At 58.6% G+C, this 20,000-nt stretch overlaps 1 protein-coding gene across 4 annotated transcripts; it reads right to left on the reverse strand.

Moving 5' to 3' along the window:
* Positions 1–1,386: 1,386 nt before the first annotated feature.
* On the reverse strand, positions 1,387–18,214 carry IMPDH1 (inosine monophosphate dehydrogenase 1). Of its 4 annotated transcripts, XM_036426191.2 has the most exons (16): positions 17,966–18,213; positions 13,627–13,725; positions 11,221–11,269; positions 8,793–8,894; positions 8,578–8,652; positions 8,123–8,329; positions 7,901–7,988; positions 6,670–6,869; positions 5,970–6,060; positions 5,645–5,740; positions 4,172–4,315; positions 3,915–4,059; positions 3,514–3,657; positions 3,261–3,344; positions 2,705–2,721; positions 1,387–2,154 (listed from the first exon to the last, which is right to left on the reverse strand). In XM_036426191.2, exons 1-16 carry the CDS (start codon positions 18,121–18,123, stop codon positions 2,042–2,044), a joined length of 1,812 nt encoding a protein of 603 aa, XP_036282084.1. In that variant the 5' UTR covers positions 18,124–18,213; the 3' UTR covers positions 1,387–2,041. The 4 variants fall into 4 exon arrangements, with proteins under 4 accessions (XP_036282084.1, XP_045432534.1, XP_036282114.1 ...); XM_045576578.1 differs by lacking the exon at positions 8,578–8,652 and having other exon boundaries at positions 17,966–18,214; XM_036426221.2 differs by lacking the exon at positions 2,705–2,721 and having other exon boundaries at positions 17,966–18,210.
* Positions 18,215–20,000: the final 1,786 nt, after the last annotated feature.

Here is a 20,000-nt window from a genome sequence, read left to right on the forward strand (position 1 = left end):
GAAGAGCCGGAGCGGGGGCAGGTACTGGCATGGCTGCCAAGTATGGCCAGGAGGCAGCTGTGGCAGGCACTTACAATGAGCAGAGCAAGGGCAATGGGCCAGGTATAGAAAGTCACCAGGGCAGAAAGACCTAGCAAAGGACAACTGTAGGGTGGTACCTCACCCCCAGGGTGACCTTTCCTCCCCCAGTATATCGCTGGTCTTGCGAATTGGACCGCCTGACCTTTCCTCCATAGAGGCCTCAGTGATATTTCAGCTCCAGACCCAGGAAAGCAGCAAAACCAGACAAGCAGTGCCATGGCTAACATCAGGACTGCGGCACTGACTGATGACCCCAGGACGCGATGGGAGCACGCCAGCGCATTTTCCTTCCCTCTCCCCTCCTCCTAGGCGCATCCCCATTACCCTCCACACTCCCAAGCTCCAAGGGCCCTTCCTTTGCTCTAGAACTTGTTCCCTAAGGCCATTTCTCCTACGAATTACTGCTTCTACCTCTAGACTTTATAAATAAATGGTCTCTCCTAGTTTGAGGCGTGGCTCAGAATTCTTTCCTAGCCAGAACTCAGGTACCGAGGTTGCTGAGCCAGGTCTGGTCTGATCCTCCGGGTCTAACACCTGGGGCGATCCTGCCCTCCCTGCTGCCTACAACCCAGCTCCATGGGAATGCCTCTGGACCCTCACTATGAGCAAGGGCCCTCTGCACCCTCTGCTCATCCCAGGCCACCTTCCTTACTTCTGTCCTAAAAGGTGTCCGTGTCTTGGTAGGACAGTTTTGTGACCGCTGCCCAACTGTAACTACAGAGTCAGAGGAGACCATGTGACTGTCCCACTGGACAGCCAGGGATGTCCAGTCGTCCATGTGTCAGGGCTGTCCCCCCAGAAGGGGTTTGAGGCTGGGAGGTGGGTCATGAGCTGCACATGAGCAGTGGGAGCCAACCCCCTCTACCTGGTCCCCACAGGTGTGTCTCAGCTGATGAGACCAAGGCCCAAGGCCTGGTGGTCAGGATCACAGCCATACTCCAATTCCACCTGTGCCAGGCTGAACCATCTGGCATTACGATGGGTACTTCCTGGCCGCTCGGGTGAGGCCCCCGATGCCAGTTTTCTACAACCTCCAGGACCCCCTCTGTAATGCTGCCTCCTGCACAAGCTGCTGGCCAGCTGGCAGCGGGTCTGGGAGACCTCCCGCTATAGCCCACCTGTACCTCACCCCCCGCCCTCCCAGAGTGCCTCAGTGCCCTCAGCACCTTCCTGGGGAGGCTGGGCCTGCCCCTGAGCCTGGCTCTGATGGGACTCTGGGCTCCGACTCACCAGCAGGACGGGGGTCAACTGCTCAGTGGACAAGGAACAAAGACAGGGACAAGGGACAAAGACAGGATAGCAGAGACATTGTCATCTCTTGATTTATTCAGGTTATTTAATATACAACGTAACTGTGACGCAAAGTGTGCAAAGTTAAAGCCTTCGACTGCAGCTGCGAGGAGAGGGCAGGCTTGGTCCACCTGGGGGTGGTGGTGAGTCAGAAACAACGGGCTGCCTCCTCCTGGGGCAGGGGAAGAGGGAGTGGCCTGAGGAGCAGGGGGCCTAGGGCCAGCGGAAGGGGGCAGAGACCTCCCTCCGGCCTAGGTTAGGAGCCCAGAAGTACCCCACGGCTGAGAGGGCAGCAGCCCAGGAAGGAGCCAGAGGCAGGGCCAGGAGAGCACCATTTCCGGGGTGGGGGTGGGGGTGGGGAGGAAGGTACCCTACAGGAGAAGCCAGGAGGGGCCACCTGCCCCAGGGAAGGGAGCCAGGCCGGAGGAGACTGCAGTGAGAAAACCTGAGGCAGGCGCAAGGCCTGAGAGCCCAGGCTGGTGGGCTCAGGGGGGAAAGGAAGGGGCTAGAGAAGGGGAAACCTGTGGGGGGGGGGGGCTCCTAGGGCAGCCGGGCCCCAGCAGTCCTGACTCTGCAGGGGATGCCCAGCCAGGGCCCGCAGCCCCTCAGAGCCTCCCCTCCTGTCTTCCTTGAAAGGAGCTGGGCCCCGTAGTGCAAATCTGCGGACCGCTCAGTCGTGGAGGGAGGCTGTGCCTAGAGGGGAGCCCTGGGGTGTGCTCTCTCTGCCACCTCGGCCTCCACCACTGCTTCCACCACCGTCCTCAGTACAGCCGCTTCTCGTAACTGTGGGGACAAGGCAAGAGGGAACTGAAAGTGGGCATGTGGACCCTGCTCCCTTCCCAGATGCCCCTGCCCAGGCAGGGGTGCCAGGCAGCCCCCAGATGAAAGAGAGGCAGGAAACTGCAGGAGCTCCTGCCTCTCAGCCCAGGGGTTTGGGGAGAGCAGGCCCAGAGACAGTCACGCTCCTCCAGCCACAGTCAGAGCAGAGCAGACCGTCCTCAGGGCTGGGATAGAGTCAGGAAGGCGTGGCCCATCCCTACATAGCAAGCTCTGACCAAGCTGAGCCTCTGCTGCCCACGTCTCCACCACGCCCCTGCCCATCAAGTGGCCTAGGCCCCTTGTGGTCACTGAGTCCAGCCCAAGACAGACAGCTCCTGCTGGGGGAGGGGCCCCTGCTGGCTGCCCCCGCCACGGTGGTAGTCCTAGGGTCCATGTCCCATGATGACACCCCAGTGCCACCCCCAATGCAGGGCCCCCCTCCCACCCGAGCCCAAGCCCCACCCAAAGGGTCCCTGCTCTACTCTACACTTGCCCGGGCAGCGCAGTTACTTACACGGCAGAAAGGTATAGCTACGGGAGGATGGGGCAGAAAGAGACACAGGTTAGACGCCCGCCTATGCCTGGGGGGACAGGCCCTCTCAACCAGGCGGGGGGCCACACGCCTGCTCCTACTGCTGCTGACTAGCACTGCCCCCACCCAGGGTGGCCCCAGCGCTGGCCCTGGTGGCTGTCTCTCTGCCCTTCTTCCGCCAGAGGACTCTTGTCCCTAGCCTATCCCTGCCTGCCTGGGGCTGCCACCAGCAAGAGCCCAACACTGCCAGCTCCTGCCACCAGCCACCAGCCACCACCAGCCACCAAGCTTCTACGGAAGCAAGGGATGGGAGCTAGGAGGAGCTGCCCGAGGAGAGGGGAGGGGCCTGCCTGCCTAAGGGCTCAAGGATGGGTCGGCCCTGTAGGAGTGGGTGATGGAGACATCCTGCAGCAGTCACCATCCCTGGTGGAGATGGTCCATGGGGTCCCTGAGACCTCAGCTCAGCCTCTGAACCACGGTCCCGCCTGCCCGACCCGGTGCCAGCCAGCTGGGAGGGCAGGGAGGCCGCCGGACTTACGAGTGCAGGCCGTGGACACCACCCTCGATCTGAGCGGACATGGTCCGCTTCTCAAACTTGAGCTCTCCTGAGTACATCATGGACCTGCAGGCAGGTGGTTGGAGCAGGTCAGGGCACCAAGGGAAGAGGGGGAGGGGGGGAGGGGAGGCAGGGATGGAGAGGGAGGGAGAGAAAGGAGCAGGATGGGGGAGCCAAGAGCCTCCCAGGTGCCACCCACCTGCCCCTCCCCCCTGCCCCCAGTCACAGCACTCACCGCAGGGCAGAGAGGCTCCGGGCACCGATATCCTGGCAGCCATGCTGGATCCCTGCTATGAGGTAGGGCACGAACTTCTGAATGGAGCCTTTGTCCTGGATGGAGCCGGATACGCCCTGCGGGATCTTCACCTTGTCCCCCTCGCTGTGTGGAGGGCAGGAGACTGAGCCCCGTCTCTCTCAAGGGCACCAACAGAAGAACCCCCAGAGCAGCCCCCCACTGGGCTAACACGTAAGAAAGCATGGATCCCGAGTCAGGAGGTCTGCTACTGGGGCCCTGTGACTCAGTTTCCAGAAATATAATATGGAGATCCGGTGCTATTTGGGAAGTCAAAGGCAGGTGTGGACCCTTGAAGGGCTGTGGGCTGATCTGCCTGGGACCAGGGCTCAGGGGCAGGGCACCTGAAGTATCGTTTCTGGCTGCTGCTGCTCTTCTCCATGGCATCCAAGGAGCCCATGCCCCGGTACTTCTTGAGCCTCACCCCGTCGGAGAAGAAGTACTCGCCAGGGGCCTCGGTGGTGGCGGCCAGCAGGGAGCCCATCATCACTGCGGTGGGGGGAGGGGCAGGGTCAGTGCTTCCGGTCCACAAGCCTCCTATTGCCCCAGCCCAGCTCCCAGCCCCTCCCAGGCCCGCCCAGTCCCCAGCAGACCCCCTTACCGGTGGATGCGCCCAGGGCCAGGGCCTTGACCACCTGCCCCGCGGTCTGGATGCCACCGTCCGCTATGACTGGCACCCCGAAGCGCCGGGCATACTCCGCCACCTTGTACACGGCCGTGCCCTGAGGCCGGCCACAGGCCATCACTGCGGGAGGGGACGCAAGACGGAGATGTCAACGGCAACCAAGGGGCCAGAGACCGGACCCTTTCTCCTTGTGCCCCACCTCCTCTCGGGAAGGGGGACGGGCCTCGGTTATGTTTCTGAGGGACAGATGGGTGGCAGCAATAACACTAGGGTGATTGTCACTCCAACGGCCCAGACCACCCCATCCACGACAGCACTACGTGGCATTCTGGTAGGAGAGGGGTCAGTACTGGCCCTCGGAGTATGGCACCCCCTACACTGGCGCACTCAGGCCTGGTGACCCCCAGCCTCACCTCCCTCCATATACAAGTTCCCCTTCGAGGCTTCATTTGCAAAGCCTGTTGCTAGGGTAATCATGATCTCCTTCGGGATAGTGCCTTGCATTTGTTTAAGTTTAATTGTCCAAGGTCCTTCAGCATGAGGCTCCAAATGGGAAGGATCAGGAAGCAGCACGTGTGTGGGATGGACGCAAGGGCAGGGAGAGGCCTTCTCCAGAGGGTCTTCTGTTTTATCCCTATCACATCCCAAGTGTTCGAACAGTGCCTGACACATAGGAACGCAGTATTTGTTAAGCGACTGAATGGAAGGCCCACGTTTCACCGCAGCTGTCAGCTGAAGTGAAGGGTAGGAACTTAAAAGCAGAGGCTCTGGAGGCCAGAAAGGGACATGTTTTGAGGAGAAAAGCCCAAATTGATCACTCCATGTTCTGGAAAAATGACCCTCACTAGAGGGGCCAGTCCATCCCCGCAGGCCAAGCAAGGACCCACCAGTCAGTCAGACACCAGCCTCCAGGGAACACCCTGCAACCACACGGGGCACATGGTCAGGGCCCACTGTCCTCCTCTTCGTGTTTGGGGTATCTATCCTGCAAAAGGGCTTTGCGGCTGAGTGGAACCCCGTCCCTCGCTAGCACCACATGGTGATCAATTTAAGGAATTTAAGGATGGCCGTCTCCCTGTCTTAGGTATCTGCCACGCCACGAAGCTAATCCAAACCGTGAGCCGGCTTCCCATAGGCACCAGCTAGAGAAGCAGTCACACCAGCCTTGGGCCTCTAGCTTGGGTCTCCTTGACCAGAATCTGGGAAGCACACAGGCTGGCACACACCTAAAACTCCAGTCACCTCATTTTATCCCTGCCTCTCCCCACGTCACTGAGCCAGACAGGCAGAGCCTGAGCCTGGGTCACCCCTGAACCCACCATCCCAGGCAGGAGCCTGGCAGAGCAAGCACTCAGCATGTACCCATGGGACAAGAGTGAGGCCCCAGGGCCTGTGGAGGGCCAGTGGGGTGTTCTCAGTGGCAGTCACTCTTCTCCTACTGATACCCACCTTCTTGGGTGATGCAGATGGAGCCACAGCCCATGCCCACACGCAGCCCGTCCACACCAGCGTCAATCAGATTCTTGGCCTGAGCTGCTGTCACCACTGGGGGAAGGTGGGGAGCGGCAGGGAAAGAGGAATAGCATGAGGATGAGATGCGCCCACCCTGCCCTGGGACCGCAGTCCAGCCCCACCCCCACCTACAGTGATCAAAGCCCATTCACTCAGCCCCCAGGCTCCCGTGTAGATACGCCATCACCTTGGGATGCTGAAGGACAGGACATTACATGGTGAGGGGGCAAGGGCCAGGGGTGATGGGGGGCTCTACACTCACCATTCCCCCCAATCAGCTGGAGGTGGGGGTACTTCTTCTTGATATAGTGCACCATGGAGATCTGATACTCAGAGTTCCCCTGGGATGAGTCCTGAGAGGAGGGGAAGAGGGCAGTTTTGGTTAGGATGGCTGAGGGTCCTCCCTGGGAGAGGGGGCTCTTGAGCGGACAAACTCCTACAATCGTACAAAAATGCTGTGAGAATGTGTTTTTGTTTGTTTGTTTCCTGGGAAGATACTTGACAGCTCTCGGCTGATTCTCAAAAGAACCTGCTTTCCTCCAAAAGCTAAGACCATTAATGCATAGTTTCAGAGCAGACAAAGCCCGTTCACACGCACTGATGGGCTGGTCCTCGCAGCTAGGCCGCCTGGGGCCTGTCCTGTTCTCACGGCTCACTCACCACATGAAGAAAGAACTTAACCTCCTCAGCCTCCCTCTCTTCCTCTGACAAGGGGTGTGGTAACTGTACCTCAGGGGGCTGCTGGGAAGGCTGAATGAGACACAGAGGTCTCAGAGCAGGGCCTGACAAGTGGGAGGTTCCCCGTGAGTGTGAGCTATAACCCAGAGGCGCTCAGAGGGGCCCACCGTTGGTCTGAGCCGTTGGAGTATCACTGACCCTTCTAAAGGCTTAATCAGAGGCGAACCCGGATCTCCCTAAGCCTCTACTGACTGCACCCCGCTGCTCCCAGGGGCTGCCTGTACCAGCACTATGACGTCGGCGCCCGCCTGGGTGAGCAGGTCCAAGCGGTATTTGTCGTCCTCGCGGGTGCCCACAGCTGCCCCGCATAGCAGCTGCTTGTGGGAATCCTTGGAGGCTAGAGGGTAGTCCCGGTTCTTCTTCAGGTCGGTGCGGGCAATGATGGCCACTAGCTCGTCACGGTCATTGACAATGGGCAGCTTCCCTGAGGAGGAACGCAGAGGTGAGATGAAGGAGCCACTTCTGGATTCCCCCTGGGAGTGGGGTGGACCACGCGAGATTCCACTGAAATACTCAAACCAGCCACTAGGTGACAGCACCACCCAGGAAGCCCTCCTAGGGACCTGGACCTCTTCCCAAGGAACAGGAAGCAAAAAAAACACCCTGAAGCCAAGTGGGTTCCGGAGCACTTCCTGCCCTGGCCAGGCTGGGGTGGGCAGCCCCTGAGCACTGGCAGATGTTCACCTGCTGGGCCACAGGCCACAGTGGTCAAAAACTCCTAGCCAGGACACATACGTGACGCTGTCCTGCAGGAGAAACATGTGCCTTGTACAATCCCACCCCCAGGGAACAACCCAGTGTGGGTCAGGGAAGCATGTCCCAGTGTCTCCACCACAGGGACCAAATGGATATTATGTCAACCATCCCCATGTCAAATACATCTGATCTCAGGACTTCTCAGAGCCTTTCATAAGCTATCGTACAATTTGTTATGCATTGATAGGGAATATAGAAAAGAGAATTTTTGCAGAAATCGGTTTGGCTCAGTGGATAAGGTCCCAGGTTCGATTCCGGTCAAGGGCATGTACCTTGGTTGCAGGCACATCCTAAGTGGGGGGTGTGCAGGAGGCAGCTGATCTCTCATCGATGTTTCTAACTCTCTATCCCTCTCCCTTCTTCTCTGTGAAAATTCAATAATATATATGTAATTATTATTATTATTATTATTATTTTAAATAGCATTGTTCAGACTTAGATGACCACAGAGCCCTTTCTTCATGATGAACGTTTCTCAGGACTACTTTTTTGGGGAAACTGTGAAGATGCTGAACAAGGGGCAGGCTTTCCTGAGCCAAGAAAAGGACCTCAGGAATCACACTCCAGCCTGGGGTCATTCAAACCTTCCCCAAAACCCAGTCTGCTTGCTGGGACAACCTGCAGGGCTGTGAGGGGGAGCTGGGGTGCAGGAAGCCAGGCTGGGAGTGGGTCCCACATTTTCTGCCTCCTCCCTGGTACCTTTCTTGCTGCGCTGCAGGATCTCATTTGCCTCTTTCAACGTCACACCTGCTGGAGCCACCACTAGCTCATTCCGCGGCGTCATCACCTGTGGGGCCGGGAACATTTGCCTGCAGGTTGGCAGGTGAGAGAGAAGGGAGCCAGACCTCCCTCTGGTCCCTGTCACAGACACCGTGGGGCCCTCTCTCTGCCCCCGCCATGCGGCCCCTGCCCTCCAGGTACCTCGCTGAGGAAGATGGTGTGGTCCTTCTCGGCGAGGAAATCGATGTCTCGGGAGGTGACAATGCCCACCAGCTTGCTGCCCATGGTGCCTGTCTCCGTGATAGGGATGCCAGAGAAGCCATGCCGAATCTTGGCCTCCAGCACGTCGCCCACGGTGTGCGAGGGGTTCAGCACCACAGGGTCCGTGATGAAGCCCTGTTCAAATTTCTGTGGGTAGAAACGGGGGGAAGGAAAGGCTGGAAGAGAGCCTGAGGAGGTGTCAAGCGGGGAGAGGGTGTCCTGAGTGGGGTGAAGAGCCATTGGGAAATGAGGGCTGGGCCTGTACCCCACACTGTGGCGAAGGGCAGACAAGACCCCACAGCAATCAACGAGGGGCTGCACCAGCCTTGGGGCTGGCAAGGGAGTTGGGGGCCGCCCGGTGGCATTTTCTTTCCGGGGGGAGGCCTGGTACTTGCCTTCACCTTCCGCACCTCATTGGCCTGGAACTCTGGCGTGCAGTTGTGGTGAATGAAACCAATTCCGCCCATCAGCTGGGGTGGGAGAGAAGCAAGGTCAGAGCCCAGGGCCCACCCTCCTCACCTTGAAAACCCCACCTCCCCAATTCCCCCTGACGCCAGTGCACCACCCTATTCCGTCCCCTCCACCCTCCCAACCCAGGTGCCCAACTCACAGCCATAGCGATGGCCATGTCAGCCTCCGTCACCGTGTCCATTGGGGAGGAGATGAGCGGCGTCTTCAGCGTGATCTTCCGAGTCAGAGCTGAGGTCAGGTCCTGAGGACGAAGGCACAGCCCGCGTGAGGAGTGTTGTCATTCACTCAGCCAACACTCACCGAGCCCCTGCAGGTACCCAGCACCAGGGAGGGCCTGGGGAGACAGCAGTGAACAAGGTGGGCGAGGCCCCTGCTTCCTCTCCCAGGGTTTGAACTCCACTTGGAAGTAGAAGACAAGCAGGAAACACATGCACATGTGTTTCAGTCAGGGTGAAGGTTCCAAAGAAAAGCAAGAGGAAAAGGGACCCCGGAAAGAGGGGTGTGGTGGTCAGGAAAGCCTCTTTCTTAGCAAGTAGCAGCCAATCAAAGTCTGAGGAACTATGTATGGTTCCAGCCTCTGATTCCAAGTCTTCCTGAGATGCATTTAAGAAAGAAAACCGCAAGTGGAGTAGAGGGAAGTGAGAGAGGCAGATGCCTGGCAGGGGCAAGGAAGCGTAGCCTTGAACGCCACGGACAGCTTGCAGGCGTCTTCAAACTACGGCCCGCGGGCCACATGCGGCCCGCAGAGGAGTCTGATCCGGCCCGCCAGGTTTTTTGGGCAGTGAGCGCAGCCGAGGTGTTACAGTAGGAATTAGTAGTTCATATAGTCCGGCCCTCCAGCTCTCTGAGGGACCGTGATCTGGCCCCCACTTTAAAAAGTTTGAGGACCCCTGGTAGAGTCTGAGACAAAAAGCCACTGCCCGGGTCACAAGCAGAAAAGAGGCATCATGTGACTTATTTTAAAGAGGTCACTCAGGCTCCAATGAGGAGAATGGATTCTAGGTGACAAGTCCTGAGGCAAGGGGACCGGCAAGGAGACTGCTGGCAGGTCCAGGCAGGGGGTGCTGGAGCCTGGGAGCAGGGAGGCATGGGAAGGCATCCTTAGACATCCAGGAAAGGAGATGTCTGTGGGACTGCAGTTCAAGGGAGGGTCAGGGCTGCGGGTACAGATCTGGAGGTACCCGCTTATGAGCGGTAGGTAGGGCCAGATCATGAGGTTGGGCCAACAGCTATGGATCCCAGACCTCAAACACTCAGACAGAGACTTCGGTATATAGTTTTTGGAGATTCACAGGCCCCCGAAGTCCATCCATAGACCCCGGTTAAGAACCCTGGACCCATAGACTAGAGAACTCCTCCTTCTCCTCTCCCATCACACGACCAAAGAGCCACAGCCTTCCCGGCAGATGGGCGGGAGGTACCTTTTCTGTCCCCCTCTTCCTCGCATCCTCCCCAGGGTCTGGCACAAAGCCGGGGTGCTTGGTAAACTTTGTTAAACGGGACGGCTGAACCATGAAGGCTTCCTTGTTGCTGTCGCAAGGCAAATATTCAGAAAAGCTCCAATTTCCCCCTAAAAATCTGTCTGGGTCAGCACTGGCTACACAGGCTGGGCCAACACTTCCCCAGGGTCAAGTGATCCAGACACACAGAGGTCCTCTGGCCTCAGTAAATAGCATTGATACCGGCAACAAGAGGAATGTTTTTTTAGTATTTATGAATTCATCTTAAAATAATCTAACTTTTAAAAAATATTTTTAATTGATATCAGAGAGGAAAGGAGAGATAGTAATATCAATGATGGGAGAGAACCATTGGCAGGCTGCCTCCAGCACGCCTCACACTGAGGATGGAGCCCCCAACCTGGGCACGTGGCCCTGACCGGGAATCAAACCCATGACCTCTTGGTTCATAGGTCGACGCTCAGCCACTGAGCCATGCCAATCAAGCAAATAATCTAACTTTTCTGTGAAATGACTTACTTCTATCAGCACTACACCCCTAGATTCTGTGAATTCAGCATATGTTAATTAGGTAAAGAATATTGCTCATTCACGTGGCTTATAGCTGAGTCCCTCAGGCCAGCAAGGCACTGTGTTTCCTTGCATTTGTCAAAAACCTAAATTCTTTAATCCCTCTAACCAATTCTTATGTATCTGGATCTGTGAACAAGTCCGTCCATGTCATTCAAAGTCTGCATAACTTTACTGGCTTCTATCCTGTCCCCACTCAGCATTTCAGACAAAACCCAATCCCTCCAGTTTGCAGTAAAAAGACAGCCACATGCACGCCCACCCCTTCCCATGTGACCCTCCTGGCAGGCTCCATCAGTGTCAGAGAGCCCTCTGGCTCTGGGCAGGCCCACCACTCAGATACCGCTGAATCCCTGCAGCTGCCTCTGCCCCATTAAGCACAACCCACCGCACTGTGTCAGCGTCTCTGGCAGCAACGCAGGCTACCTCCCCACATTCCCAAGAAAAGCTCTCCTATTCCTGCCCTTGAGCAAGAAATCAGCCTCTTCCACCACATGCACAGCCTCCCTCCCCGGGGCCAGCAGAAGAGGTACTCACCACCTCATCAGCGATGAAGTCTATGAATCCTGGGAGAATCAGGAAGTCACTATGAGGAGAGAAAAGGGAGTGTTACTGGATGAGAGGGGTTACTTAAAAGGGGTAGGGCCTGCCATGCCAGGGGACGCAGCACGGGGTGAGAGGGGCAAAGGCTGGCCCCTATGTTCCTGAATACTCTTATGCCCCCAACGAGGATCTTGCTAATTTCAGCTTAGAGAGCTACAAACAAAGGCAGTGGAAGGCGTATGGACCTGCGGTACCAAGGCAGTTGCTCAAGTGTCTGTTGCCTCCAGAGTTCAGGGTTCACCAAGGAACATAAAAGTTCCCATGATGCCACACAAGGCAGACACATGGCATGAACCTGAGAACAATGTATTTATTTATTTTACACAGATTTTTATTTATTTCAGAGAGGAAGGGAGAGGGAGAGATAGAGAAACATCAATGATGAGAATCATTGATCACCTGCCTCCTGTATGCCCCACACTGGGGATCAAGCCTGCATGTACCCTGACCAGGAATTGAACCATGACCTCCTGGTTCAACCACTGAGCCACACTGGCTGGGCCTGAGAACAATTTAGAAGTGCAGCATGATATGAACACCACACAGCACAGGACAAGCTGCACATAGTCAGGGCTGCTCAGTCCCACAGGTTTCAGAACAGCCCCAGGGACCCCAGGGGGTTTAGCACAATCAGTGCATGATCTGACTGAAGCAACCAACAGGCATGGCCTGAGATGGGAAAGGGGAGGAAGGGGCCTTCCGGTTAGGACCGGAACCCCGAGGCCCCAGCCAAAGCATAGCAGCTGTAAAACACTAGAGTGGGCCCCGGGCACAGCAACCCCAGAGGGGGTACAGCCACAGCACAGCACACAGCCCAGGGCCCCGAAGGCTCAGCCCCCCACTTCAGGAACACTCCCAACTTGACTAAGAAAAGCAGCTGGCACCTGAGCACAGGAAGGAAAAGCAACAGGGTGAATGGGAGGGGTGGGGTCTTGAACCTGCCCAAGGCCAAGAGCAACTCAGAGCAATATCCCTAGGGAGTTTCCTTGGCAGACTCTAGTGAAAAATATATCAAAGGGACATTCCCTCCCCCCCACCCCAAAGACGGCCAAAGAGCCATGGCCGGATTAGCTCAGTGGACAGTGTGGGCCTGAGGTGTGAAGGGTTCAATTCCTGTCAAGGCCACATGCCTGGTTGCTGGCTGTATCCCCAGTAGGGGGTGTACAGGAGGCAGCCCTTCAATGAGTTTCTCTCATCACTGATGTTTCTATCGCTCTCCCTTTCCCTTCCTTTCGGAAATGAATAAATTAAAAAAAAATTTTTTTTAAAGACTGCCAAAGGAAGAGAATCTTAACTGCCTCTGAGCCATGGCAGCCCTTCTTGCTGAACAGCGAAGAAGCTCTGTGGCTCACCTTCAGGCTGGAGAAGAAATGCAAGAGTCAGGGGCCCTTGGCAGGTCCTAGGTCTATATGCCCCCTCGCCTGGCCCACATCCCAGCTGTGGGCAGGCAGGAGACACCTGGCGTCTAGGGAAACTGCCTGCCCAGCAGAAGCGCTTACAGGCAAGGGCAGGGCCTGGCAGGAGATGGGGCAGGGGTGCTCTTGGCTGGCCAGCAATCCCCACTCCGCCTCAGCCCCAAGCTTCGGATGCTCCTTCCTGGCATGGACACAGTCCTGCAGCCAGAGGGAGAGCCAATGCCAGGCCTGCAGCACGCAGGACAATTGGCCCGGGGCCCACAGAAAAGCAAACTAAAGCCAGCGGCGGAGAGAAAGGTCTTGATCTCCCCCCAAATCCCATGTGGGGTGGCCTTGGGGGTGGCAGTCACAGAATACTCTACCCCAGGGGGGCACCAGTGCTAACCTGTGGGCCCACAGACGCACCGTGCAAAGAGGACTGGACACGGGAAAAGGGAGGCATCCCAACTGTCCAGCTGGGCCTCTCCTGGGGGCAGCCCCCAGGCAGCTGTCTTACTGCAGGCCCTCTCCGCCTGCCCAGTGACCCTGCGAGCGAGTGAGGGAGCGGCTGTCCTGCACCAAGGTCTGGGGAAAGTCTCCCTAACGCCCACATCTCCTGTCCCCACACCCCCAGGCCCCTCCGAGCAGCCAGGATGCCCGTGAGATGGAGAGGGGCACGGCCGGACCCGGATCTACCCAGAAACGGGGCACGGCACCTAGGGCCGCGATGTCGCGGTGCCACGTCCGTCTCCACTCGGCACTGGCCGCCTTCCTTCCCTTACTCAGCACCCCCGCCCCCTCCTCGCCCTCCTCCTCCTCCCTCCAAGCGGCAGCCACCGCGGGGGCAGCGCACATGCAGGGCGCGAGCCCTGGGGTCGCGGCGCGCGCGTTCGTCCCCGCACTCCGGTGTGGCCGGGGACCCCCACCCCCACCCCCCAGCGCTTACTTGTAGGTGAGGCCGTCGGCGCTGGCGAAGAGCTGCTGCGCGGTGAGCCCATCCTCGGGCACGTAGCCGGTGCCGCCGCTGATCAGGTAATCCGCCATGCTGCAGGGACACCCGGCGGCTCGGCATAAACACCGCGCGGCCGCCCGCCGCTCCCGCTGCCGCCGAGGCCGAGCTGCCACCGCGGGCCGGGCGGCCGGGGCGGGAGCTGCGGCAGCCGCGCTGGCCCCGGGCGGGCGCCGCCCTCCCCTCCCGCCCCTCCCCTCCCCGGGGAGGCCGCCGCCTCCGCCCGCGCCGCTCCGACGCACAAAGGGCCCGGGAGCCCGGCCCGGCGCGCGCGCTCAGAAACCACCTGGGCTAGGGCAGCGGATGCGAATCGGGGGCGCCCCCCTCCCCAACGAACCAAACCGGGACACGCCCCCTCCGCCGCGCCCGATCCCGCCTCCTAGGCCCCCTGCGGCGCGTCCCCCAGGCCCGCTCGCTGCCTGGCCCACCCCAGTTCACCTGGCCCACCCCAGTTCACCTGGCTCACCCCAGTTCACCTGGCCTCCACGGGCATGGGTCTCCTCTGGCCCTACTCCGCACCCCCAGGCACCTCTAACATGGCGAGGCTTTCCCGAGACTCAGGCCCAAACTGGGACCAGGAGTCCCGGGTCCTGTCTGGGCCAACAGCTCCCCAACACATAGGAGCCGATGTGTTTGAGCTCTAGAGTTTGAGACTACCTTCCCTCAAATGTGTAGCCCGCCCCACCTTTCCCAATCCCCAATCCCCAATCCCAGCATAATCATCATCATTCCTAGAGGTCATTCTTAACAATGACACTCCGTGAGCTGTGGGAGGCCTTGAAGCCCTCCGCAGATTGACATGGTATTTTTCCTAAGTGAGCACATTCACCCTGCAATCTATTAACTTGCCAGCTATTAGGTATCCCCACTTTACAGAAGCAAAACCTACAGTTCAGAAAGCAAAGAGGTGGGGGTACGGCCTCTGACTCCTGTCCAAAGCGTCAGTCTGACCTCCCTGTCCCCAGCTCAGAAAGGGGTAAGGATACCAGAGGGAGCAGCTCCTTTTCATTTGTGAGGACAGTGTGGTGGGAAGGAGAGAGAGGATCACAGGCCTGGCTTAGTCAGGTAAGGATGCGTACAAATTGGGACAAAGGCTAGAGAAGTTTTGAGAATTAGCCAAAGCAGAAGTGTGGAGGTCCTATGGGTCCAGTAAGGTCCAGATTCCTACTTAGGGGCAGAAAGATTCGGGAGCAAACTGACTCACATGGGGAGAGACGGTGTGGCGAGGGGGGGGGGGGCGGGGGGGGGGGCCTTCCCCTATTAGGTGACCAGAATTGCTAATGCTGCTTCCTGAGCAAAGCTAGAGAATAGATCTCCCCCTCTCCCCTGCCCCAAACTGCCCGGTTCCTCCCTTCTCCTCCTGTGGTCCCCACAGCTCACTTCTTGGTGAGGTGCGAGGAAGGCTGGGCAGGGACACAGTCCCCTCCCTGCAAGGTGGCTGTCTGCAGTGCTCTCCCCATTCCTCCCCACCTCTGGGAGTCTGGGTTTGTTTACCTCTCCGCAGTGCGGTGGCAGCCAGGCCCAGGGGAGTCTCCCTGAGATGCCACCCGGGACCCTACCAGGAAAACAGACGGTTCCATCTGTGTGCAGAGGCGAGGGGAGGCCTCCCGCAGAGCTAGGGCGGTGAGGCTGGGAGTGCTGGCGGAGTTCACAGATTTCCGCAGCGTCCTCCTTCCTCTTCCTGTGAAGGAACATCATAGACCCCCCCCCCACACACACACACACACCAGTGAGCCCCCAAGGAGAGTTCCTGTTGGGGCTTCTGAAGGTCCTCTGGCATTGGCAGGAAGAAAGCCCGCCCGCTGGGGTTCTCTGCTGAGAGATGCCCTGCGAGCACTCCTGATTCCTCAGCTCTTATAAACTCATCTGGAAGACATGTGCCTTGTGGGGAGGGGGGTCACCCTGAGGGGACCAGCACTAGGACCTGTGACTGGTCACCTGGAAGCAGAGTGGTGAGACTGGGCACAGAAAGCACCCTGGCCATTCGGAGTAATGGCAGCCTGGGTGATCACAACGCAGGCCGGGAGAGAGCACAGGCTGTCCATGGGATCTCTCTGGGTTTCTAGGGAACCTGCTCTGAGTCACTACCCCCCTCCAGCGTGGGTCAGAAGCAACCTAGGGGGGGGGGGGCAGGCTTTACCCGGCACCCCTTAAGCGGTTAGAAGTCCTTAATCAGCCAGGCCCTGGGTAGAGCTGCAGGGCTAATTCCCCCACACTTTCGCCCCCACCCCCACCCACCCCAATCCAGCTGATGTGAGCCGCACCGTAGCCTCCGCATGGATACTACTAAACCCACTACTAAACGGCTAGGGTACTGTTTAGGGTTCTACCAGGCTGGAGTCCAGGATAGCAGCTGGGCTCTGCCATCTCTAGTGACATGTGCCCCGATCTACAGCTCGGACCCAGGGGAGGAGGCTGCTAGACTGAGTTGTGAGGAGTGTCCCTTCCCTGGTGACAACAGACCTCACAGCCCTACTCCCCTCCTCCGGTCGCCCCACACCCCCTCCTGCTTTGACCTGTGTCAGGGCTCCTCATTACTCTAAGCTGCTGGGCTCAGCCCTGGGCTAGACTGTCCTTTTCCAGAGACTGTTAATCCACCTCCCCGCTCCTCCCTCCCCCCTCCCCCTCCCTCTTCCTGAGCTCCCCTAGCTGCTTCCTCCACCGGGAGGAGACACCAGGCAACCAGTGGGCCTCCTCAGCCAAGGAAGGGCTGTTGGTCCCCTGAGGCTCCCCACCTAGCAGCTGTGAAGGCGGCAGGGCCTGAGAGCGGGCCTGAGCCCCTTCCAGTCCTTTCCTCAGGGTTGGGGGGAGGCACTGGTGTCCTAGCTGGGCACCAAGGTAGCTCTGAGGTCTTTATCTGGCCTGGGCTGTTTGAATGGGCAAGATTTCAAAACATTTTTAGGGTGAGTTGCAGGGGGGGGGCGGCGGGGGGCAATAACAACATGGGCATTGTTAAGCTGGGCCAGGAGACATGGCGAGCCCAAAAACAAGCCAGGGAGCAATCACTCTGACCTCAGACCCAGGGCCTCTTCCCACAGCTCGCAGCCAGCGGCGGCAGATGGAGGTCTGGCCAGCAGGTTTTGAATCTCATTACACCACCTGCCTGGGGCTCAGGTTTAGCACTTGCTCTTTGGAGCCTGGTGTGGGTGGGGATGGCCCTAGGTGCAGAGAAGAGATGCTCCTACGTGGGCCTGGTCTGAGCTCTGACACACTTCAATGCCTGCTCCAGTCAAGTCACAGCCTCCATCAAGCCCCAGGGGCTCCAGCCCACTCCCTCCTCACACCCTGTGGCCTCTCTGTACAGACCCTGAGCCCCAGGCGTTAGATTTCTAGGATAGGAGGATGGATGGGGTTGCCCAAACCTCGAGAAGCAACCTAGGGGAGGGGGGGGGGGGCAGGCTTTACCCGGCACCCCTTAAGCGGTTAGAAGTCCTTAATCAGCCAGGCCCTGGGTAGAGCTGCAGGGCTAATTCCCCCACACTTTCGCCCCCACCCCCACCCACCCCAACCAGCTTCCCGGTCACCTCCCCAAGCTGCTGAGCACCAACAGATGGGGCAGATAAAGAAGTCCAAATCCTCTGGACCGGAAGGACAGTGGGACAGCATTTCAAGCCGTGAAACAATCCAGAGATTAGCTACCATCTCCAATCCCCTGAGGCCCAGTTCAACACTCCCCCTCCTCCTCCTTACAGACCCCAGCAGGCTGAGGGCAGGAGCGGGTCCTGACTCTTAGGGAGAGATCCTGATGTGAGCTGCACTGGCAGCCTCATCAGACCTCAGTGGGCGGTGAGGAGGGGACGGTGTCCTCACCGGGCTCTGAGAAGGCCATCCCTCGGGACACCTCCACCTGCCGATAAGAAGACGCTAAGCGGAAATGAGCTAAGGAGGAGCTAGCAAAGCTGGATAGGTTCTCCAACAAGCCCTGTTTGAATCCCTGTTCAAAAGCCACTTGGGCCAGGTGTCCTCGGCTGTGTATTCGGAGAGGTCTGATCCAGGGCTAAGATTTTAGGGATTTTTTTTTTTTTAACTCCCCGGTGCAACGCAACACCGAACCCTTCTCCCAGTGCCTGCCTGCACACCCCAACCGAATCGGGGTGCTCGGCGTCAGAGCCCGTTTTCAGGAAGTTAGAGGTAGAGGCGGTAAGAGGAACAGGAGGGTGGGGTCTGCCCCTTCCCGTCCGCACCCCCCCCCCCCTCCCCGCGCGCAGCGCCGCCAGGTCCCCGGAGCCGCCGCGCCCGCCCGGATGCGCCCCGCGCGCCCTGCCCCGGGCGTCACCTCTCGGGCTCGCCGCCGGCCTGCAGCAGGCGGGCGCTGTGCCGCCGCGCCGCCGTCCCGTGTCCCGGGTGTTGCCGGCTTCCCAGCTCCGGATCAGCGGCCGCTCCGCCTCCCTGCGGCGGCCCCAGCCCGGGGGACACCGGGGGCGGCCCCTCCATGCGGAGGCTACGGTGCGGCTCACATCAGGATCGCTCCTAGGCGTCTCCGTCCGGCGGCTCCCCGAGCCCCCGCTGGGGAGTGAGCGCAGCCAGCCGCATCCCTGGGACCAGCCGGGCCTCCGGGGCGGGGCCTGCGGGCTGAGGGCGGGGCCGCCCGGGCCGGCAGGAGGGGGTCCGGGGAAAGGTCCAGAGTCCTCCGGACTCCGCCCTGGCGCAGCGCACTGCCCAGCCCCTGCACTCTGCCTCCCGGACCCAGCTGGTCTGCCCTCCGGGATCCAGCGAGGAACCCTTGCCCCGGCCTTGCCTGCCTTACGGACCTCCTTCCAGGTTCTCTGGTCCCTTCCGAGGGAAGCCAGGAGAAGGTGGAGCACAGTGTCTTTAGAGGCCGGGTTTTCTTCGTGGTTTGGGCCGGTCCCTCTGCCGGTGACAGACGTTAGCATGATACTCAGGAGCGCCTCGGATCTCCCTCGCCAGGGCAAAATAGGCGGGAACCACCCGCCTCCCTTCGCTCTGCCCTCTTAACCTATTCAACAGACTCCCTCCGACGGAAGGAAAGCAGATTTTCCTGGGTTCTTACCTGCCCCTGCCCGAGGAAGGAAGAGATAAGGCTGCAGGCTCCTTCAGGAAAAGTCCTTGCCTGCCCTCCCTTGAGGTACCCGATGGGGGCTTAGCGCACGGGGCCTCAAACTTGTTCACCTGCTGACTGGAAAGCACACCTTTTCCTAAGACGTCTTGGTTATCATTGTTGACTGTTGGTTGGGCACCTAGCAAAGCTGGCAAAGGAGAGGGAAGAGTCCTAGCCCTCAGGCCATGTCTTTGAGAAGACAGGAGACAAACAGTTCTTAGGAGACCGGCCCATCCTTAAGCCAGGATCACAGGGAAACTGGGGCGAAGTTAAACAGAAAATCTAGATGCCAAGCAGTTTGCAGGCATCTGGTAAACCCTATCTTCCCTAAACCAGAGACACTTAGGAGTGAATGGTTTGCACTTCTCCCCAACCAGAGGGTAAATCACCCTACTCAGGGAGACGGCAGAAACCCAGTGAGTGCCATTGGCCAGCCCCTGGACTGATGACGTTAAGGGAATACATTTCTGAATATTCCATTGAGATTCTCCCCCGACCTCCCCCCACCCCAAAAAAATCGCCCTTAAAGGCCCAGCCTTTTAACCCCTCAAAACAAAGGTCCAGAAAGAAAAAACAAAGGTCCAGCTCCTGCTCTCCCCCACCGGGTACATGCCCACCTCCCTTCTCCTCTTCCCTCCACAGGCAGGAATCTCTTAACGCTAAGCGACCCCTCTGGGCTCGCAAGCAGGACAGCAATGGACAATGGTAGTTCCTCCCCTAACAGTACTGGGCAAACCCCTTCAACTGTCCCCAAGGCCCTGTTTTTTTTTTGAGTTCTTAGTGAGCCAAAGCAGGCCAGGCTCATTTCCCAGCCCTTTCTTGTTTCACTGTCCCCAGCGTTAATAAAGCCCTCTCACATTCATCTAGACTCATGTTTTGAAAATTCTGCATGAAGTCAAGAAGCCACACACTACCAGCTCGCCCTAGGCAGACCCGTGCAGGGCCAGGTCCCCTTCCAGTAACATACCATATACTTTTAGAAAACACAATCTGCCTGGCCATGTGGCAAAGGGGTTAGAGCATCGGCCTGAACCCTGCAGGGTCCCGGGTTTGATTCCTCGTCAAGGGCACGTACCTGGGCTGCAGGCTGGATCCGTTCAGCCAACGGATGTCTCACACGGATGTGTCTCTCACATTCCCTTCATGGATCCCTCCCTTCCACTCTATAAAAAAAATCAATGGAAAAACATCCTCAGGAGAGGATTAACAAAAACAAAAACAAAACAAACGAACAAAAATAGTGACAAGGATC

This window comes from Pipistrellus kuhlii, unplaced genomic scaffold, assembly GCF_014108245.1.
Source record: "Pipistrellus kuhlii isolate mPipKuh1 unplaced genomic scaffold, mPipKuh1.p scaffold_m20_p_10, whole genome shotgun sequence".
Lineage (NCBI taxonomy): Eukaryota > Metazoa > Chordata > Mammalia > Chiroptera > Vespertilionidae > Pipistrellus > Pipistrellus kuhlii.